Source organism: Ipomoea nil, unplaced genomic scaffold (genome assembly GCF_001879475.1).
Source record: "Ipomoea nil cultivar Tokyo-kokei standard unplaced genomic scaffold, Asagao_1.1 scaffold3043, whole genome shotgun sequence".
Taxonomy (NCBI): Eukaryota; Viridiplantae; Streptophyta; class Magnoliopsida; order Solanales; family Convolvulaceae; genus Ipomoea; species Ipomoea nil.
In genome coordinates this window covers 1162450-1186207 of record NW_017619471.1, presented here as the reverse complement: position 1 = coordinate 1186207, position 23758 = coordinate 1162450, and the positions used below count along the sequence as shown (strand labels likewise).

At 40.1% G+C, this 23758-nt stretch overlaps 2 protein-coding genes across 3 annotated transcripts; both read left to right on the top strand.

Annotated features, from left to right (window-relative positions):
• Nucleotides 1–16350: 16350 nt before the first annotated feature.
• Nucleotides 16351–17475, top strand: LOC109163785 (uncharacterized mitochondrial protein AtMg00810-like). The gene is made up of 2 exons (XM_019312490.1): nucleotides 16351–17040; nucleotides 17098–17475. Exons 1-2 carry the CDS (start codon nucleotides 16351–16353, stop codon nucleotides 17473–17475), a joined length of 1068 nt encoding a protein of 355 aa, XP_019168035.1.
• A 3620-nt stretch (nucleotides 17476–21095) lies between these two features.
• On the top strand, nucleotides 21096–23407 carry LOC109163751 (protein MARD1). 2 transcript variants are annotated; one of them, XM_019312458.1, is made up of 4 exons: nucleotides 21096–21586; nucleotides 21668–22260; nucleotides 22333–22467; nucleotides 23184–23407. In XM_019312458.1, the coding sequence occupies exons 2-4, from the start codon at nucleotides 21698–21700 to the stop codon at nucleotides 23293–23295; spliced, it is 810 nt and encodes a 269-aa protein (XP_019168003.1). In that variant the 5' UTR covers nucleotides 21096–21586; nucleotides 21668–21697; the 3' UTR covers nucleotides 23296–23407. The 2 variants fall into 2 exon arrangements, with proteins under 2 accessions (XP_019168003.1, XP_019168002.1); XM_019312457.1 differs by having other exon boundaries at nucleotides 21099–21586; nucleotides 21668–22467.
• The last annotated feature ends 351 nt before the right edge of the window (nucleotides 23408–23758 follow it).

The following is a 23758-nucleotide window of genomic DNA, read 5'->3' as shown; positions in this document are numbered from 1 at the left end:
TTTTAAAATTTATTTCTTATTTCTATTTTTGATTTTTTTTTTTAAAGAAGCCATTGCCTAGAAACGTTGGTGGTTGTCTTCTTTTGACAAACAGTCACATGATTGTCCATCAACCTTAACTAAACAACCATGAGTATTTGTCCATATCTACCCCTCTTTAGAGATAGATCAGAGATTTGGAATGAAGGTTTCGTTCCAAATAGCCATGGTTGTCTAGTTCAAGTAGACTGACAACCCACAACTATCCATCAACAAAAGATGCTCACCAGCAATTTTTTGCCAATAGTTCTATTTTTTTTTTCATAAATTAATAAATAAAAAATAAGAAATAAATACAAATAAGAATAAAAAAAATTACTCTTAGTGTCCACCTAAGCATTAAAACGCCGTGTGCTGGATTGGCCAGTGCCACATTACTAGTAACAAGTTTTTTGATGTGATGGAGATTGAACATTATCTGGAGTTGACTACTCATCAACAATATTTTCAAGAAAAATATGAACAATAGGAACAAATAATTGTCATTTCTTCTTTAGCTGACCAATCCTAGGCATTATACTCATCAAAAGTGACATCACGACTTATAACAACCTTTTTAGTTTCAACATTGTATAGTTTTCAAGCCTTTGAAGCATCATTATAACCAATAAAAATATCATTCTCACATTTATCATCAAACTTCTTTCTCAATTGATCTGGCAAATTTGCATATGCTAAACAACCAAAAACCTTGAGATCTCTGATAGAGGGAAATTTCCCACTCCAAGCTTCCTTAGGTATCTTCTCATGAGCACTCTTAGTTTGACAACCTCCATGTGAGCAAAGCTCCAATGAACACAGATCTAAGTGAACAACCTCTAACTATTTTGTGGCTATCTTTGACTTGCCCACAAGAAAAGAATCCATATGCTTCTTCCCAATCAAACAAATCTTACGAATACGGTCGGGGATATTCACAACAGGTAAATCATAAACAAGCTCCTTTCTCACTAGATAATTTAACCCAGATAAATGATAATGCCCAAACCGCATATGCTACAACCAAATATCATTACAAATTTCAGAATTATATTAAAACAAACAAACAAAGCATGATTGATTTTCAAAGAAATAGTCGATTTTGAGACATATTTACTTTTGCAATCAAAACCCTCTTAGCATCTACAATGGTACAATGCCCCTGAGTATTATTTATTTTATACACTTTTTCTGACAACTACTCCATACTCAACTTTTTGCTGTAGTTTAGGAACATAGAAACCATAGGATATAAAATTGTGAGTATCATCCTTCAACTGAATAGAGATTTTACTTAATTAGAAAAGGATCGTTAATCATTAACACAACAATAGGCATACAGAGTCTATCTATAACAAAACTCTAACAATAATCTAACTGACATAACAAGCTAAGTCAGCTACACTATAAACCACATAATAAATAACTATATAATATAACACAAAATATAATATTACTAACACACCCCCTCAAGCGCAAGGTGGTTGAGAAACAACATTGAGCTTGTCACGTAGAACTGCGAACCGAGGCGCTGGTAGTGGTTTAGTGAAGATGTCGGCTAGCTGATCTGTCGTGGACACATAATTAACAACAAAATCTCCGAAAGCCACTTTGTCACGTACAAAATGATAGTCAATTTCCACGTGTTTGGTTCTTGCATGGAACACGGGATTAGCACACAAGTAAGTCGCACCCAGATTATCACACCAGAGCGTGGCTGGTTCCCCAAAATGTAAGCCGAGTTCACGTAGTAAGGAGATCACCCAAGTGACTTCAGCAGACACATCAGCCAAAGCCTTATACTCAGCTTCGGTAGAAGACCGTGCTACAGTGCGTTGCTTCTTCGAGAGCCAGGAAATTAGATTGCAACCAAGGTAGACCGCAAAACCACTCGTACTTTTCCGATCAACGGGGCAACCGGCCCAATCTGAATCAGAGAAGGCATGTATGCTGGATGAGGTGGACGGAGTTAGCCGAAGTCCATAGCCCAATGTACCCTTTATGTATCGTAGCACGCGCTTCACAATTCCCCAATGTTCTGTCGTCGGTGAATGCATAAACTGACACAGTCGGTTAACTGCATATGACAAATCAGGCCTGGTAATAGTCAGGTACTGTAAGGCTCCGACAACACGCCTGTATTGTGTAGGGTTCTCAAAAGCGTCAGTCGGTGGTGTGGCTGCTTTGGTGACAGCAGCCGGAGTGGATAGTGGTTTGCAATCTGCCATGCCCGCACGTCCAAGAAGATCCGTCATATACCTCCGTTGAGACAACACAACATCGTTGCCTGCCGCGAGCATTTCAATACCCAAGAAAAACCCTAGAGTACCTAGATCGCGAATCTTGAATACCGCAGAGAGACTATGCAGGAACGTGTTTATGAGATTGGCATCATTACCCATCAGAATGATGTCATCTACGTAGACTAGTAAGAACACTCGGGAATCACCTGTACCAAAGTAAAAGAGAGAGACATCCGTCTTGGATGACTTAAAGCCAGTAGATAACAGGAAATCATGTAACCGCTTGAACCAGGCTCGGGGGGCCTGTTTCAAGCCATATAAGGAACGCTGAAGATGACACACATGTCCAGGTACAGTGGGGTCTTCATACCCCGGGGGTTGCTTCATATATACGGTCTCGGCTAAGTGACCGTTCAAAAAAGCATTGTGGACATCCAGTTGCCGGAGGGTCCACTTGTTGGATACAGCCAACGAAAGCAACATCCGTACCGTAGTCGGTTTGACTACTGGGCTGAAGGTGTCAAAGAAATCTTCGCCAGCGACTTGGTTAAACCCTTTGGCAACCAGCCTAGCCTTGTAGCGTTCAACATTCCCATCAGCGTTGCGCTTTGTACGGAAGACCCATTTACACCCAATTATATTCATGTGTGGTTCTGGAGGTACTAGTTTCCAGGTGTTGTTATGCAACAAGGCATTAAACTCCTGGTCCATGGCCTCACGCCAATGTGCATGGCCAACCGCCTGAGAGTAACAAGTAGGATCAACAACAGTATTTAGCGCATGAAATGGCTCAGAGGTGCCCTTCGTCATATGACGTAAGCGCATGACATGATCTCGGGCAACAGGCTGAGCACGCCGCTTGCGGGTCCGAGCCGGTGCAGTGTGAGTAATAGCTAGCTGTGGAGGGTCCAAGGCCAAGGGAACGGGTTCACTCTCACTGTGTGTCGGGGCAGGTGCCGGGTGAATCTGCGGTGGTGGATGAGTGATGGGCGCAGCTGCCCACGGTAAAGCGGTGGTGTATACACCTGCTGTGACCTGCCTGTAGAGAAAGGGAACACAGTCTCGTCAAAATGGACGTGACGGCAGATATAAGTCTTTCCACTGGTCAAATCGACACATCGATATCCCCTAAAAGAAACAGGGTAACCTAGGAAGACACATGGGGTAGTCCTGTACTCAATCTTATGCCTGTTGTAAGGGCGTAGATGTGGGTAACAGCGACACCCGAAGACACGAAGAAATGTGTAAGGTGGAGTGACTCTAAACAGGCGAGTGTATGTGCTTTCATAATTCAGAGTAGCAGTGGGTAGGTAATTTATTAAACATGTAGCTGACTCGAAGGCGTAGTCTCAGTATTCGTGGGGTACTTGTCCTTCAGCGAGTAGAGCTAGGCCAGTTTCGACAATGTGTCTATTGCGTCGCTCTACTCGTCCATTTTGTTCATGTGTGTAAGCACACGATTGGCGATGATTAATGCCAAGTTCTTGAAATATATTGTGTAACTTACGGTACTCACCCCCTAAATCAGTTTGAATTGATTTGATAGAATGCGCAAATTGGCGCTCTACCAAGACACGGAACGACTCAAATATTTTATATATGTCTGATTTCATCCTTAATGGATAAAACCAGCAAAATCTGGAAAAATCATCTACAAACAGGCAAAAATAACGATAGCCACTATTTGATAATACAAGGGAAGGTCCCCAAATGTCTGTAAATATCAAATCTAATACATTATTACTGGAATGTGGCACGCTATCTAATTTAAACCGGGATGATTTTCCAAGGTGACATGATGGGCAAGACTCGAGCGACTCGGTTTTATTAGGTGTGACCGGACAGCTTTGCAATATTTTATTCAGCACTAATTTGTGTGGATGGCCAAGCCGGCGATGCCAAATTGCGGGGGTAGCCCGGGAACTGACGAACGCGAAATTTTGACGGGAGACCGGGAGCTTGTATAACCCGCCAACGGTTGGACCCCTAAGAAGAACTGCCCGAGTTGTGGAATCCTTCACAATAAAACATTTATTATGAAATTCAAAAAAAACATTGTTATCCATAGTAAATTTATGAACAGATAACAAAGGCACAGACAAACTCGGGACATGTAGGATATTATTTAAACTTAATGATTTGGACTCGGAAGGGATCGATGCACGACCGATTCGTGAAATAACCAAACCTGCGCCGTTGCCCACTCGTAGAACGTCCGGGCCGGTGTATTCCTCCGATTGACCCATCATATTGGCATCCGGTATGGCATGTGCTGTAGCTCCCGTATCAGGATACCAACCATCACCTGGAATATTTTGCGGGACGGACGGGATCTCACCTGAAACGGCCACGTGAGCCTGAGCCGGTGGGGGAGTACTGTACCGTTTATAACAATATAGCGCCGAATGACCGTGAGACCGGCATATTTGGCACCTCGGACCTCCGCGACCTCCACGACCGCCGCCACGATGCTGATTACCGCCACGGCCGCCGCGGTTGTTTGAGTTGCATTGCGGATTCCGGCCACCTCCTCCATTTGAGCCACGGTCGAAACCCGGACCTCTATAGAACGCCGTATGGGAGGAGCTGCTATCCCTGGTCGGATAGTCATCAACGAGTATAAACTCGTGCGCAGAGAGATAGTCCGACATGTGGGAGAGGGTCACCGGCGTGCCGGACGCAGTCAACGACATGGCCAGGGACTTGAGCTCCGGTCGAAGACCCCTGATCACGTAGAGGTTCTGTTCCATTAAGGACAACGGGCGGCCGGCTTGGAGGAGGGATTCCACGAGAACTCCAGCCCGTGCGAGATACTCCGACGTGGTGGAGTTCCCCTGACGAAGCAGCTGCATCTGGCCGAGAAGACTCAGGCATCGCGCCTGACTGGTGGAACCGAGAGCGCCGGAGATGGAGGTTCAGATTTCGGCGGAGGTGTGCCGTCCGAGAGCCAGATGAAGGACTTCGTCCGACATCGAAGAGATGAGCAGCGACATGATGTTTTGATCTTGCTTAACCCACGCATGGTAAGCGGGATTCGGGAGAACCGCAGCTGCAGTGGTGATCGTCGAGGATGCGCTTGTCGACGGTGCACCGGCAATAGTTTCCGGTGGACACGGAAAACTGCCGTCCACATAGCCTAAGAGCTCCTGTCCACGCAAGAAGGGAACGATTTACATCCGCCAAAATAAAAAATTCTTCAAGGTGAGCTTCATGGTGACATAGTGATGTGCACCGGCTAATGGGTTGGAGGCTCCCGGCGAAGAGACACTGGCGGCCGAAGGTGTATGCTCGGAAGAATTCGACGACATGGCGGACGAAAGGGAAGAGAGGGGGTGAATTGAGTGGTGGAGGTTGATCCGATAACCTGCGTCTGATACCAAATTGGAAAAGGATCGTTAATCATTAACACAACAATAGGCATACAGAGTCTATCTATAACAAAACTCTAACAATAATCTAACTGACATAACAAGCTAAGTCAGCTACACTATAAACCACATAATAAATAACTATATAATATAACACAAAATATAATATTACTAACAACTTTTTTTCCAAAATTGGCATTTTTGACTTATTGCCAAATTCCACTTCAGACCAAATTGATTCATCTAGTTTAGAAAAAAAAAAATTCTTTAATTTCTTCCCATACATATGATTACTACACCAGTATCCAAGAACCATATGTTTTTATCTACAGAAAAATTTTTACTAGACAAAAGTAAGGTTTCAAGTTAAATATAACTCTCACTAGACTTTTCTACAATGTTTGCTTAATTCCCACGATTGTTCTCACTATACCAGCAATCTACAATCTTGTGCCCATACTTGCCACAATCATAGCAATAAAATGGAAACTTACCTTGTTTGTTGTTGCCTCCTCCTCTTCCTTGGTTGGAGTTACCACATCTTCTTCCTCTAGATCCTCCTCTTCCTCTTCCACGACCTTTACTAGATCCTCCACTGCGACTTGGCTCTTCAAAGCTTCTTCTCCCAGTGGTTCTGATTTTGATGCAATCCTGTCAATATGACTTCCGATCATACCTTTGAGTTCTGCAATTGACAAGAGCTCAATATTGTGTGACTCTATTGTTGAAGCTACCACATTGTCATACTTCATCGGCATAGTTCAAAGAACTTTTGCAACCACTGCACCATCTTCGATAGTGTCTCCAAATAATCTCATCTTTTTCACCATATCAATAAGACGAGAGAAATACAGATCCACTGTTTTTGTATAGGTCATCTCACTCCAATCATACAACCTTCTCAATGATTGTAATTTGGATTTCGGTGCCTAATTGACTCCTTTGTGTGTCACCTTTAAGATGTCTCAAGCCTGCTTTGTCATCTCAACACCAACTAACTACTAAAAAAATGGAGAAATAAACACCTTGGTGAATTGCTCCCAAAGCCAATTGATCTCTCAGTATAGTTGTAACACCCCATGTTACGGCCTCCGTATCCGGACTAATCGTGGAGTTAATTCCGTTAACATATAATTAAAAAGGATTTAATTATACTAGAATTCTCATTAATTAATTAGCAAGGTCCACAATGGATCATTGACCCGTATCCTTAATCAAGTCTTTAATTCTGTTAGGAATAGGGAAAGTGGGGCTTTACTATTCAGATTCTAGTTAGGACTCCTAAATCTATATATAGGGAATTAGAATGTACCTAAAAACCCTATTACAATTAATTCTATCACGCAAGACATTCCCCGAGGAAACCTAACAAAGGAATTTCCCCACCGCCGAACCTAGGAAGATCAATGGGAGAATCTTAGAGAAGAACCTTAGTAGCCAAGGATATTGATTAGGGATAAGAGGTAACCCATGTCTTACAAAACCTATTTTCCTTGCTATATCTTGATTATTAGCTCCTTTGATGTGTGATTCTGTGATTGAGTTTTGTTAGAGATTTGCCTAGGGTTTATGTTGTGTTTATTTGACAATCTTTATGATCATGATGTTGTGATTGATTATATGTGTGATCTTGTATTTAATTATGTCTAGAGCTTGTCCCTAGCATTTATATCGTGAATCTCGTGTTGTGATGTTCTTGGTGTTCTTGGGTGGGTTTATGCATGCTTGAGTGTTGATTCTAGTTTAGGACTTGTCTTTAGGGCTTTGCATATAGATTTCTTGGTATTCTTGTGGTTCCGGATGCTCCTGAACCGTTATGTGGTTGATGTCGAGTCTTGGCATGTTTAGGAGTCGTGTTAGAACGTAATTGAAATGGTTCTTGGTTTAATCTTCGTTAATTGAATCCCTGATGTTGTTGTTATGCGTTGGAATGTGTTTTGACATGGTTTTGAGTTCCACGCGCGAACTCCGAAATCGGATTTCTACCTTAGTACCAGTGGGGGGTAGGTGGGGAGACGAATCCCCACCACCTACCCACTGCCCATGCTGCCCGATTCCAGCGGGCAGTCGACTGCCCGCCAGGCACCCGCTGGAATAGGGACGCCGCCGGCGGGTGGTCCACCACCCACCGCCCACCCGCTGGAACGACATGGTGTGGCGGGGTGTTTTTCCTCGTTTGATGTTTCCCCGTGTCCCGTTGTACCCCATTTGACGTGTATGAGTCTCGTTTGATGTTTTGAATACCGTTCTAGGAATTTATGTGTAGTACGTATCATTGTTATTATGTCTTGATTGTTATTGATTGATTATGTATTGATTGATTGAATGATGATGGGTATCGTGGTCATTGCGCAATGATCGATGTGATTGATGATGATGAGATTGTGATTGGTAGAGATAAATTGTTGGCGGAAAGCACAACGAGTGCTCGGTTATCGTGCTAAAGGCACGGACTACCCCTTAGACGTGCTGGCTAAAGGCTTGGGTCAGGGTAAAAGCGTCGCGGTGTCATGTTAGAGCTATATGCGCTGACCCCTTGGTATTGGTGCTAGAGGCACGGACCATGCGAATGACACTTCGGTGCTACCATGTTGGTGGACTTGTTGTGGTGGTTACGGAGTGGGGCATGTAGTTGCTCCTGAGGAATAAGGAAGGAGGTATAAAAAGGGTGGCCTGGAGGTACAAGTTGGAACTGAAATAAGGATAGAGTGGAGTGAAAAGGTTGGAACTTGGTATAAGGTTGGAAGATGGATTGTGTACTTGATGATTACTTGCTAATTGATTGTCTTTGAATCCCATCGTTGCCTTTGTTTGCTATTTATGATCTTGCTTGTCTATTATGCCTTGTCTTGTGTTCTTAGGATGCATGCTAGTTTTTAAGATTATTCTATAATATCAAGTCTGTTGTTGTGTCTCGAGTCCTGATCTTGATTTAAAGCTAGAGTTGCTTAAATTATATATGTATTCCAGTTTCAAAATGATTTTTCTTATATCTACTTATATTGTACTTAACGCGTTGGAGTGGGTTACCAGCATTATTCGCTGACAGTTGCTACGATATGTTTTTCAGGTGATGAGCCTTAGCTGAGGAGCGCGCTAGATGGACTCGTAGTCTTAGCCTAGTTAGTCCTAGTTACAGTAGTTGGCCTGCGTGCTGTGGATTGTGGTTGTTTACAGACTTATGGATTACACTTGCCTGAATAGTCTTAGCCTGTGCATCTAGGTTCTCAAACCTATGTGTGACATAACACCCCGCCTCTTACAGATTAATTATGCTCTGTTTGGGATGACTAATGATAGTTTGCGTTATTTATATAAGCTTTTAATTGTTTAAAAATTAGGGGTGTTACAATAGTGATTGCATCAGCTCAATCGGGTATACTGGGGTCAACAAAGTTCCAAAGATTTTGAGATTTCAAATGTGTGGTTATCATAATTTGTCAATAATTATAATCGAGTTTTCCATCTAATTCGGAACCGAACGATACTGATAAGCTTAATTTCTAGGCATTATTTAGAGTAATTTTAGTTAGTGGTTTGCATAAATAAATTAAGTTTTAGGGTTAATTATATTATAAATATTATATTTAGTTATATGTTACTAGTTTAGACTAGTTTAAATGGGTTTTAATAAATATTAGGTTAATGTTGCATTTTTATTAATATATATAAGAGTTTTATTTTAACTATAGGATTAGATTTATTTGATAATTTTATATCATCAATTTTAAATAAGTGCTTTAATAATTAGGTTTTAATGAGTTGTCTCATTAGTTTATAATTACTATTATTTAACTTTACTTTATTTTAATTTTTCCTTTACAGAATTGCGCCGCAGTAAGGAAAAGAAAAAGAAAAGGGATTATATTAAGATTTAGAGATTTGGGTTTTATTTTTGGGGAGTTTCGGCAGAACACTTACGGAAGAGACGAAAAGCAAAAAGAAAGAGAAGGAGATTACAAGAGCTTGGGAGCGCAGTGGCGACTTCGGCGAGAAGATACCATTCTTAGGGTTGAATTATTCTTCTTCTTTACTTTATTTTTTTTATTTAAATTTTGAGAATAATGTTTCTTGAACTTTCCTTACATTTAATTATGATTTTTGGCTAGAAGTTTAATTATGGATTTGGATTAGCCTAGATTAGATTAATTGACTATCCTTCATGTGTTAGTCAGATAGCTAGAATTTCGATCACTATAACTAGAAAAAGGTTCATTCAAAAAAGAATGATCGTTGTCAATCTCAAAAATCTGATTTTCAATTCTTCTAATTTCAATTTAATAATTGAATTTGATTATATTTATTTTATGTATTTTAATTGTGAATTGTGTGACTGGCCATTGCATAATTCTAATATCAGGGTTTATAAGAAGAACTGACAGGTGAATTATGAACCTAAAACTCGTAAGATAAACATAATTGACCTAAACTAGACATAGCTTTAGGTATTTGTGGTGATATTTGATTGTTGCTTAGTGGGTTCAATTAATGTTGGTGAGATATCGACGGATGATCACAGTTAATTAGATACAACCTAATAGCTCGACGGAGTATTAGGATATATTTGAAACAATCATCACTATAGTCATAAGAATCAATACTTAGGAAAGTTAGTTAATTATCTAATAGGTGAACCCCAAATCCCTAGCCTTCTCTCAATTGGAATTTTCTTTGCTTTAATTTCATAAAATATTCTTTTTAATTATATTAATTCTATTTATTTGCACTTTCCCTTATCAACAAATTGATAATTCAAGATAACAGTTAATAGTGTGAATTTATATTGTGATTGACTCTGTGCGCTTGCAGATTATAGCAATCAGATACAATATTGAAATTCATTATCTCGGGGTAGAAAAATTGATTGGCTCTGATACTAAATATAAGATATATTAAAATATAATATATCTATATATTCTTGAAGGAAAGAGGAATACAAAGAAAATAGAGGAACAATCAATTAAACTCTTTAATTATTTAAACTTTGATGATGATTACAATGCAAATCAATATGCTATTTATAGTAATCTAACTAATATTTCCTATAATAACTAAGCACTAAAACCACTCATCCCCACTAGAATAACCAAGCACTAAAACAACTCATCTACTACTAAAATTAACAACCACTTGGCTTGTTATGAGATTTGGTCCAAATGTGGGGTGGGAGGATAAGGATATGCTTTGTAATGAAATGGGGTCTGTCAAACTGGTTTAGGTGGGCACTATTTGGGTCTGTCGGGATTAATTGGGAGAACAAAGAGGGATGTTCTGGGTTGGATAAAAGACAAAATAAAAGCTAGAATAGGTCAATGAGGGGAATCGATTCATGTCTAGGGTAGGTTGTGAGGTCCTTCTTAAAACTATATTGCAGTCTGTTCCTAATTATGTTATGCAGGTCTTCATGTTGCCAAAGGGTCTTTGTGATGAGTTGGAACGTCTTATGAATTCATATTGGTGGGGTGTGAGGCAAGGGAGCGTAGGAAAGGTATTCGTTGGAAGTGTTGGGCTGATCTTTGTAGGCCAAAAACTATGGGCGGAATGGGTTTCCGGAGGTTGCATGCGATGAATGTTTCCTTACTAGGTAAGCAGGGGTGGGGTTTCTTGACTAGACCAGATTCTTTGGTAACCCGTGTCTTTAAAGATAAATACTTCCCTACGACCTCTTTTCTTGATGCAAAGTTAGGAGGTCGCCCTTCTTATGTTTGGATGAGTGTGTGGGAGGCTGCAAACTTTTTAAGGGAGGGTTTTAGATGGAGGCTAGGAGATGGAAACACTATTAGAGTTTGGGATGATCCTTGGATACCAGACAGTACAAATCCTTTTGTATAAACTCCAAAATATATAACCAACTTCGCCATATCACTCATCTCTCTCTTATGACTATAGACTGCACCTCCTGGGATGAAGAAATCTTAAATGACTTGTTTATTGACCGGGATAAGCTTTTGATTAAACATTTGCCCTCTTCCTTTCACCAGCATCCTGGACTGTATTTTTTGGAGTGGAGAGGTCATTGGGTTTTATTCAGTAACGAGTACTTACAGGTTCTTGATGGGTGAGTGTAATCCTGTTGGTTAGAAAGGTTGGACTGCTATGCGGAATTATTTGCTTCCACAAAAAATCAAATGCTTCTTTTGGAATGTGTGTTCATTTATTTTTCCCACAAAAGATTTGTTGAGAACCCGTTGTGTGTCATGTGATAGTTTGTGTGCTTTGTGTGGCAGGACTGCTGAAACAATCTTAAATGTTTTTGCTGAGTGTGATTTTGCAAAAGAGGTTTGGAGCGCTTATGGTATGCCTTGGGGTTGTTCTGTTGGGGACGATTTACTGCATTGGTTAAAGGGCAGATTTGCTATCCTTTCCCAGGCTGAGCTTACTCATTTGATTGTTATTTGTTGGGGTATATGGGAGGCACGAAATCAAAAAATCTAGAAAAGTTTCTATACCCTTCCGAGAACCGTAGTGCGGCTGTCATTGGCCTACCTCAAGGAATGGAGACGTGTAAAACCATACTGTACTTCACATATCTTCAGTACTCAATCCGGGCAGACAGTGTGGATAATGCCAAGTTCTGGTCTATTGAAGCTGAATATTGATGCCTCAGTTCGCCGAAATGTGAATCATGTTGGATTGGGGTGGATTCTCTGCGATCATCAAGGTTTGTTTGTAGTTGACAAATCTGTTGCGCTACCAGGAACATTGCGACCCCGAGATGCTGAAGCTTTAGCAGTCCGTGAAGCTTTATGCTAACTTAAGACTAATCATTGGGATGGAGTCATTGTGGAAACGGATGCTGAAATTCTGATTACTTCTCTCCATACTCCCAGCTTATCTCCGTTTGGTTTGCTTTTAGAAGACATCAAAACTTTGTTTTCAAATTTTCAAATCGTTGTTTTTCGTTATGTTCGCAGAACTGCTAATTCGGTTGCTCACCTTTTGGTAACTTTATGCTTCTACTGCTTTTACTAGTGTGTCTGGTTTGATTCGGGTCCTTTATTTATCTCGTCTGCTGTAACTCATGATCTAAGTGATTTTTAATGATATCTTCCTTTATCTTTCAAAAAAAAAAAAAAAAAAAAAAACCACTTGGTTTAATTATAATAATATTATTATAATAACAATTTTTATCTCTAAATTTTAATTGGACCATAAATGATCGATTGACTATTGACATTTCTCAATTTTCACCATCTACTTTCAATTTGACCCTAAATGATCTCTTCGACTATTGATTTTATTTTAAATTTGGTTATTTAGTTAAATATCTATTTAGTAAACATTAAATCTAAGGATAATAATATAAAAATTGATTTGTTGAGATGAACAAATTGAGCTCATAAACTTAATACATTGAGTTCATTATTAGTGGGAATGTGAATAACCAAATTTTAGATTATTACTTTTAAATTTATTGTTTACTAAATTAATATTTAACTGAAGGACCAAACTTGGAATAAGATCAATAGTCAAGAGATCATTTATGGTCAAATAGAAATTCAAGGATAATAAAAATTGATAAATGTCAATAGTCGATAGTCAATAGACCATTTATAATCTATTTTAAAGTTAGAGATAAATAAAAATTAATAAATATCAATAGTCAATAACCATTCATAAAATTAACTCTTTTTAATAATATTGCTTAATTCATATGTTAAAAAATTATAGCACTTGAAGAGTTGAAAAGTAAGGACCGGAAAGAATTAACTCTTTTTAATAATATTGCTTATTTTATATATTAAAAAATTATAGCACGTGAAGAGTTGAAAAGTAAGGACTAGAAAGTATTTCAACAACTCTAGAATCCTCATTTTTTTTAAGTTATTACGAAGTATTAGGACTCTATCATCATTAGTATTCGTTACCTATTATTATTAGTAATTAGTATTCGTTACCTATTATTATTAGTATTCGTCTTGTAATAGGTTTACTATTCACTACTATATATACTCATGTACAGACTCATTATTATTCATTCAGATATATCGTATCCTCATCTGGTATCAGCAGGTTTCTCTCTCCTCTCTCTAATGGTGCACCTCGGATCTGATGACGGCTCTGTTGGTAGTTCTGAACGGACCGTTTCCGAGGCCGCGCTTGTTGCACCGCTGCAGTCGGGGGTGTCTTTCTCTTCGGCGCATCACTTCGTCTCGATCAAGTTGACATCCCGCAATTTTTTGTTTTGGCATACTCAGCTTCTTCCGTTCTTGGATGGCCAAGGGTTGTTGGGTTTTGTCGATGGTACTTCGGTATGTCCGCCGATCACCGCGCTTGCCGTGCCGCCTGCCGAGGGAGCTGTTCCTGCCGTGCCTTCATCGGCTTCGTCTTCCGCTGCTCGGAGTGCATGGCTCCGTCAAGATAAGGTCGTGCTCTCCTTATTAATCTCATCCTTGTCCGACGAGATGATGCACCTCGCAATCGGTAAGTCCACTTCTCAGCATTTGTGGTTGGCAATCGAATAGGTTCTTGGTTCGACTACACGGGCTCGTGCCCTCCGGTTGGTGGGCGAGTTGCAAGGATTACGGCAGGGTGATGCTTCGATCCCGGACTATCTTGGCCGTGTGCAGGTGCTTATCGAGGATTTAGCGCTTGCCGGCCGTCCGGTGACGCTAGAGGATCAGAATATATATATATTCCGAGGCTTGCGGTCCGAATATCGTCCTTTGGTGGCGTCGCTCACAAGGGGTGCTCCGGTGTCTCTGCCCGAGCTATCCGATTTTCTTGTTTCGCAGGCTTTTATATGTGCCGATGATGCTGGTGAAGTTGCTGCTGCTCCGGTCGCCATGGCGGCTCAGCGAGGTGGAGGCCGTTCGGGCGGGCAGCAGCGTGGAGGCGGCAACCGCGGCCGTGGTCGCGGCAAAGGGCGTGGCCGTGGTCGTGGCAGTGCCGGGGCTGTCCAGTGCCAGATCTGCTCCGGCGAGGGCCATTCGGCCGCTTCGTGCTTTCGCCGGTACGATGGAGCTCCGGGGCCGAGAGCGCATGTTGCGTATCCTATGGATGATGCGGCTTCGGTTAGCACTCAGCAATGGTTTCCCGACACTGGTGCGTCGAACCATGCCACCCCAGATCCGTCTTTGATGTCCTCGACGGTCTCTTATAACGGTCCGGATCATCTTCGTGTTGGTGACGGTAAGTGTTTACCTATTGTTGGTACTGGTTCGTCTTCGGTAGCCTCTTCTAAAACACTGTTTCGGTTGTCTGATGTTCTTTTTGTTCCTGGGCTTTCTGCGTCTTTATTATCTGTGCAACGGTTTGCCCGTGATAATAATGTATTCTTTGAATTTCACCCTGATTGTTTCTTTGTGAAGGATCGTTCAACCAGGGAAGTTCTGTATAGAGGGCAGGCTTCGGGGGGTCTCTATTCTTGGCCTGTTTCTCGTTCGAGTCCCGCTGCGTTAGTGGCTTCGCGTGTCTCCTCTGACGTTTGGCATGGTCGGTTGGGTCACCCTCATCCTCGTGTCTTGCGGCAGATTTTGAATTCGTGTTCCATTGATTCTAGTTTTAGTAATAGTTCGGTGTCGTGTCGTGCTTGTATGCTTGGGAAATCATCTCGGTTTCCCTTGCCTCGTGTCAATACTACTACGTCGCATGTTTTAGAGCTTATTTATACTGATATTTGGGGCCCAGCGCATTTTCTTTCTGTCAATGGTTTTTGTTATTTTGTTTTGTTTGTTGATGACTACACACGCTATGTATGGTTTTATCCTATGCGATTAAAAACTGATGTGTATGCTATCTTCGAGTAGTTTCGGTCACTAGTTGAGCGTTCATATGGTCGTAAGATTGTCTCTATACAATCTGATTTAGGGGGAGAGTATAAACGGTTGCACCGTACTTTTGTGTCTTTGGGTATCAATCATAGGCAATCTTGTGCCTATACCCATGAGCAGAATGGTAGAGTTGAGCGTCGGCATCGTCACGTTGTGGAAACGGGTCTGGCTCTCTTGGCTCAGGCTTCGATTCCACAGCGATATTGGGATTATGCCTTTGAGACTGCGATCTATCTCATCAATAAAATGCCTACTCGAGTTCTAGACAATGTCAGTCCTCATTATCGTTTGCATCATTCTAATCCTTCTTATTCCTTCTTGCGTGTGTTTGGCTGTCTCTGTTATCCTCTGTTGCGCCCGTACAATCGTAACAAGTTGCAGTATCGGTCATCCCCGTGTGTGTTTCTTGGTTATCCGTCTTCGTTTCGTGGCTATCGTTGTTTAGATCCTGCTACTAACAAGGTATTCATTTGTCGTCATGTACGGTTTGATGAGACCGTATATCCGTTTGCTTCTTCTATGCCTTCTCAGGTCTCTAGCTCTCGCCCGGTTGAGCCGTGGGGTGTTGGTGCCGTTCGGGTTGGTGTTGGCTCCGATGTTTGTCCCACTGGACCTGATCCTCATCCAGAGTTGGACGCGGATTCCGGGGCTGCCGCAGCTGGTTCAGATTCTCGCACCGTGACTGCTACGGCTCCGGAAGGGGCGGTCTCGGGTGCTCCTACTGCGCCCAAGCGAGGCCGCCGTACGGCGAAGCCTGTTCAGCCTCGGTCTCATGTCATGGCAACCCGTTCTCAAGGACCGACGTAGCATGTGGCTCTTATGACTGTTCCTGAACCGACTTGTTATTCTCAGGTAGTTCGGTATCCGGAGTGGCGTGAGGCCATGGATCTTGAGTTTAATGCCTTGCTCCAGAATCACACTTGGTGTCTGGTTAGTCGTACACCTGGCATGAATGTTGTGGGGTGCAAATGGGTGTTCAGAACGAAGCGCAAGGCCGATGGCACGATTGAGCGGCACAAGGCTCGATTGGTCGCAAAGGGTTTCAATCAAGTCGCTGGGCAAGACTTTTTTGAGACTTTCAGTCCTGTTGTCAAACCCACCACCGTGCGGCTTCTTCTCTCTTTAGCCATTTCTCGCGGTTGGGTCATTCGGCAGTTGGATGTTCACAACGCCTTCCTCAATGGTAATCTTGCAGAGACAGTTTACATGAGACAGCCGCCCGGTTATGAAGACCAGTCACGGCCGGATGATGTGTGTTTGTTACAGAGATCACTCTATGGTCTTAAGCAGGCTCCTCGAGCGTGGTTCAATAGGTTGCATGCTTTCTTGGTGTCGGTTGGTTTTTCACCCTCCAAGAATGATGTTTCTTTATTCATCTATACTCGTGCCTCTATTTGTTTATATTTGCTTGTCTATGTTGATGATATCCTTGTTATGGGGTCTGATGCTTCGTGTGTTACTCGGCTTCTTACTGACTTAGCCTCGGAGTTTAAGATTCGTGACATGGGTGCTCCGTCTTTTTTTCTTGGCATTGAGACGGTCTCCAAGGATGGTGGTTTGTTTCTTTCTCAGCAGCGATACATGCGAGATATTTTGAGCCGTGCAGGTATGGTGGACTGTAAACCGTTGGCTACTCCGGTTCCTATGTCCCGACCTTCTTCTGATTCTGTGGTTCCCTATGCGGATCCCACGTAGTATCGCAGTCTTGCTGGGGCTCTACAGTATCTTACTGTTACTCGTCCGGATCTCTCTTTTGCCGTGAATCGGGTCTGTCAGCATATGCACTCTCCAACCACTGAGCATTGGGCTATGCTCAAGCGTGTTCTGCGGTATGTTAAAGGAACTCTGCACTTTGGTCTTTTTATTCGTCCTTCCTCCTCTGTTGCGGTTCATGCCTTTTCGGATTCGGACTGGGCTGGTGATCCAACTGACAGGAAGTCTACTAGTGGTTTTGCGGTTTTTCTTGGTGGCAATCTGATTTCCTGGTCTTGTCGGAAGCAACGCACGGTTGCTCGTTCGTCTACAAAGGCTGAATACAAGGCTCTGGCTGATGTGTCTGCGAAGGTCACCTAGTTGGTTTCTCTGTTGCACGAGCTTGGAGTGTCATTGACTGCTCCTCCCACTCTCTGGTGTGATAATTTGGGTGCGACTTATCTCTGTTCCAACCCGGTGTTCCATGCTCGTACGAAGCATGTGGAAATTGATTACCACTTTGTTCGTGACAAAGTGGCGAAGAAGGAGTTGCAGGTTAGCTTCATTTCCACAAAGGATCAGCTCGCTGATGTGTTCACTAAAGCTCTCCCTGGTCCGCGTTTCTCTACTCTATGTGGCAAGCTCAATGTTGTTGCTAGTCCACCTTGTGCTTGAGGGGGAGTATTAGGACTCTATCATCATTAGTATTCGTTACCTATTATTATTAGTAATTAGTATTCGTTACCTATTATTATTAGTATTCGTCTTGTAATAGGTTTACTATTCACTACTATATATACTCCTGTACAGACTCATTATTATTCATTCAGATATATCGTATCCTCATCCGGAGTACTTAGGAATGATGTGTTTGGTTCATAGTCTAGCTTTTAAGAATGGAATCAAAGTCATTGTTATTATTTGATTGACATATTTTTAGAACATTATTATGGAAATTGATTACCTTTTAATTAGAAAACCCATTCTTTAATAAAATAAGGTTTCATTCATTATTTCCCCTCTTCATTGGTAATTTGATTTTTATGTTTGGATTAATGCTTTTAGATTTTTGTTTGTTTGTTTTTTTTTTTTGTTTTTTTTTTTTTTTTTTTCATATTGCTGCTTTAGATGTCTTTATATTATAATAAATAATAAATTGTCTTGATTTTTTATTTTTGTATTTTTAAAACATTTATTCTCATTATAGGATAATTATACATAACCAAACAACAATATTGGTTATCATTTCAATTCTACCCTACTACCAAACATGCAAAATACTTTCACTAAAACATATTATCATTACCAAGGGTGTGTTTGGTTCGCACATGGGAATCAGAATCGGAATGAGTATCAAATACTTGGTAATAGTAATGAATTTTAGTGAAAGTATTTTGCATGTTTGGTAGTATGGTGGAATGATAATGATTATCAATAATACTGTTTGGTTATGTATAATCTAATAATGGGAATAAATATTTAAAAAATACAAAAACACAAATTCAAGACAATTGATTCTAATATAAAGACATCCAAAACACCAATATGAACAAAAAAAATAAAAACAAAAATCTAAAAGCACTAATCAAAGGAAATGAAAAGGGGTGATATCCTTATTTTATTTGGGTATGAGTTTTTCAATTAAGGGGGTATTTGAAACCCATAGTAATGTTCTAAAACCTATCAACCAAACAATACCAATCACTTTTATACCCATTCCTTAGAGCTAAACCTATCAACCAAACACACCCCAAATATTTGATTCTCATTCCGATTCTGATTCCCATGTGCGAACCAAACACACCTAACTTAACTCTTCAATCCGCTTCTACTTTGTTTTTTTTAACAGACCATGAGGTGTCCTGACTCTAATTGTAGAAGTCACATTGGGTGTGTTTGGTTCGCACATGAGAATCGGAATCGGAATGAGTATCAAATATTTGGTAATGGTAATGAGTTTTGGTGAAAGCATTTTGTATGTTTGGTAGTAGGGTGGAATGAGAATGATTAGGCTAAGGATGAATAATGGGATGAAACCCTTATAAAATAAGGGAATGAATTTTTCCATTAATGGGTATTCCAAATTCATAGTAGTGTTCTAAAAACCAGTCAACCAAACAATAATAATCATTTTCATAACCATACCAAACCTGCCAATCAAACACACCCATTGATTTTTTTCATGACCTCTCTTAAAAGATAAGAGTGCACGACAACTCACGCTACACTCTTCTACTTTAAAATACTGCTAAAAAGCATTTGTTCGTGGACAACTACCCAAATTAGGCGGAAAAAAGTTATATGATCAAAATAAAAATTTATAATTATATAAATATAGTATTCCAGTTTGTTATTATTAAAAAACAAATCAGTACTCCAAGTGAAATCATTTAAAATAAAGTTCCGAAGCAAATAAATACCGAGTATTACAAAGGCAAAGATTTTCTCAGATTGCCAGACAGTATGCAAGCTACTCAATACACCCGGAGCTGATTTTTCATATGTAGGCTGTGTGATTAATGATTGTGTGATTAATGATTGTAGGGAATTACAACGACACTTTGAAGCAGTGTCTTTTGAGTTTGCGCCGAGATCAGTGAATAGATTGGCTCATACGTTAGCTAGAGTTGCTCATTCGCAAACTGGTCCTTCTATTTGGTGTTCTTCTATTCCTAGTTGTACTGAACATTTGCTTTAATAAAATTTGATGACTTTCATTTAAAAAAAATACCGACTATTATGTTAATGAGAAATTTAAATCAACTTATTATAAATTAAGAAATAAAAGTTTATTTTTTACTCCAATTATAAACCATTGGTTATTTTCATTTCTAGTTTTAAAAGTAACAAACTAATATAAACTTTGCCAAAATATTGCAATTCTGGTCCTAACCAATGAAACCTTCTAATACTATTAGGCATTGTAATGTATATTGAAGTAAATATATTTAGTCCTAGCACAAAAGCATACAAACATTAGAGGGTTTCGTTTACAAATGAGAATTGTAACATTTTTACTTGCATGTGCAACTCAATTGGTCGTAGAAGTAAAATTTATCACAATAGATCAAAAATCGAGTCTCACCAGCAATATTGTGAGAATAACTTCTCAAAATGAGGGAGGCTTTTTGTGTATAGTGCGCAAAAGTAAACTATCAAGTTGGGATGTGGGACGCTTTAGATGTTATACAATGGACCAGGATCCACTTTGTAAGGTGAACCTTGGTCCTAAATTGTGTAATTTTAGTATTAGAATGGTGAACATCTAGAATAAAAATTGTTTTTCAGTTTTAGAATTTTTTTACTACAATACAGGGTCATCACAAATTGTAAATTTTTAAAAGGTAAATTGTGAACATTTAATATGTAAATTGTGTATATTTAAACCCGGGTCCACCTTACACATAATAATTTGCCAGGACCACTTGAGGTGGCCACCTTTTGTCACAAGAGAATTGTAACATTTTTGTAAGGTATAAAGTAACATTTGTAGCGAGATAAAAAAAATAAGGGATAAGTACAAATAAGCCAGTAAACTATTTGGGAAACATCAATTAAGCCATCGAATTTAAATAACCCAAAAATTAATTGTGAGAGACAAAAAGAAAATAAAGAGGAATTCGCTCTAGAAAAAAAAAATTACCATAATATTTGCATACACTTGTGGTGTTGTATTTTGGAGCTCTAAAATATTTCTAAATTGAAATTAGCTCTCAACCACCCACTTTCTTTACCACTTTTTCCATATCTATACTCATATTCAAGTGGGTGGTAAAAGGGAAAAGGAAGTTGAAAGGAGAAGGGATTTGAGAAAGGGAAAGTAGTGGGAGCAGAAAACAGTGATTGCAGTCCCTTTCTCCTTTTTTTTTTTTTTTTTTTTTCTTTGTGAATAATGTTTTTCCTTTTCTTTCTGGGTACTTTAATATTAGTATTTTTTTTTTTGGGCGGGGGGGGGGGGGGGTGGGGGGAGGGGGAGGGTGGTGTACTTTCTTTGACATGTGTGGGTCTCTGTCTTCGTGTAGGGCAATGAGTCTTTATGATGTGGGGAAGAAGCCATTTTAGCTGAAATAATGTGTCCCACCGCAAACAAGGCTACAGCAGAGGGGTTGAAAATCTGTCAAAAAATGAAAAAAAGTTGTGGGGAAATTGAAGACATTTTGGTAGAATCTTTTTTGTTTGCTTGTATTAATGTCTGCTTTTCATGATGGCTATGGAGGCACCGGGTTCATGTCTTGGTAAAAACCAGTGATTCTTGTCAAGAAAATTAGAGAAAGAAAGAGCTGAAAATAAGGGAATGCTTTTCTTTTCTTCCCTTTTCCTGTGATTCTCAAAGATTGAACTTTTGCTCCAATTTTGTATCTGGGTTGGGGATAAAGGTTGAATTTTTGATAGATTTCACACTCTGGGTCTGGTAAAAATTGAATTTTTACCATATCTTGAGTTCCAGAGTTGATATTTGTGACTCAATTGCTGGTTTCTAGCTGAACTAAAGGTAGGAAATGTTTTCTATTATTCCAAGAGTTTACTCTCCTGATTAAGTGTACAAATTGAAATTTTTTTGGATTTTGTGCAGAGAGAAGGAAGGAGCTTGAGAGAAACAAAAATGGCAGACAATATAGATGGTTCTTTGCTATCTCCCACAGGGAACAATAGAAAGCCCACTTCATTTTTCAGTTCTTCAAAGTTGTTTACTAGTTTTTCTGGGAAAAATTTTGGTGAGGCTGAGGTTATGATGAGCCCAACTTCTATACTTGATACTAAACCCTATGGATCTTTCATAAACCCATTTTGGAATGACACAAAATCCCCCAAAAGAGAGAGTAGAGTGAATTGTGGGTCAAAGGGTGTAGGTCTAGGCCTAGTTGATGCTCTGATTGATGAGAAATCTGAGTCAAAACAGTTAAACTGTACAAGTAGAATGGTTGTTTTTGGCTCACAGTTGAAGATTCAGATCCCATCTGTTGTTTCTGCAGCTAGTTCATCACCATCATCCCCTAGTGATTTTGGGATCAAGACCAGGAATTCCCAGTGGGGTTCTTTTATGGCCAAGAAATCGCCATTTGGATCCCCGGAATCCGGGTTGGAAAACCCGAACTCGGGTTCAGTTCATAGCTGCCTCTCTGCTAGTGAGATGGAGCTCTCAGAGGACTATACTTGCGTGATCTCGTATGGCCCAAATCCAAGAACCACTCATATATTTGACGATTGCATTGTTGAGAGTTGCTTTGGTGTTGCTAGGTGTTCTGAACCGAAGAAGGGGAACGGGTTGGTTTTTACCAACCGCTCGATGAGCTATCCTTCTCAGAATTTTCTTAGCTTCTGTCACACTTGCAAGAACAACCTTGGACTAGGCAAAGATATTTACATGTACAGGTAAACTCGAATCGAAGTTTTTCTTTCTTGCTTGCATTATGGCTTCATTTGAGTTTGATTCTATTTGTCCTAGCTCTTTGGTATGTATATTCAAGAGTATCTCTATGAATTCCTGAAGGGTGAAAACTAGCACATGTAGTTAGGTATAATAGAATAAACCTGGGATTCCTCCTTATCCATTGTTTGGTTTGACTGTTAATCCTAATTTAGTTCATTAAATATAGTGGTTTACCCAATTTAATCTTGACTATAATGGGTTTGCTCGATTTAGTCCTTGATTCTAAGCTTTGATAGTCAAGATGCAAATGACTCAATCAGGTAAACTCATTGAAGTTCAGGACCCAATTAAGCATAAAAAGTCATTTAGAACTAAATCGAGAAAATCACTGTAGTCGATGACTAAATTGGGTATTAACTCCTCTATAAATATTTAAAAAAAAAAAAACTCCAGGGATCGAGTCTCACCAGTGGCAGTGCGGGGTAACCTCTCAAAGTGAGGGGGCTCCTTGTGCGCAGTAAGCAAAAGTTTAGTCTCTATGGTTCAGTTGAGTTACCCTGATTTACATCCTCTCAGATGCTCTGTCGGGTCGGGGTGTAGGGGGTGCTTAGGTTGGGGATTCAACCTTTTGGGAAGAAAAAAAAACTCCTCTATAAATGTTTGCATGGTATCCAGTACATCCATAAATTGATATTTCAAAACATTTGTGCTCTTCAAGGGGGGAGAAGGCATTCTGCAGCATTGATTGCAGGGACAGAGAAATGATGTTGGAAGAGGAAGGAATGCAAATTTCAGAATTTGAAGAAGGCTATGATGCTTTTACTTCTTGATAAATAATAATTCTCTACTCTTAATGCTATGCTTTCTGTACATATATATTCTGACTTTTGATATTCCTTCTTTCACCTTTCTTTCTGTATATATTTATGAATCTTTGCCAAATATCTTGTAGTTCAGTGGTTGGACAGTATCAAAATCTATCCCCTTCCCCTATCACCATAGATGTAAAATAAAAAGGGAAAATGGTGAAAAAGGCTTCTAAACTTTATGCGAAAAATCAATTAGCCTCTGAATTTTTAAAAGGTACAATTAAGTCCATCAATATGTTATTTTCGTGCATCGAAACACATTAACCGGTTATGGACTTGTCATAGCAGTCACTACTGTTCTTGCAAACTCCGACGACTCTCCGGTGGTTGGTAGTCGAAGTTCCGGCAACCAAGTATGGTTGGTCGTCTTCTCCAGAGAAGGCAACCAGAATGGAGAAGGCAGTTCGTCGATTAGAAGAAGACG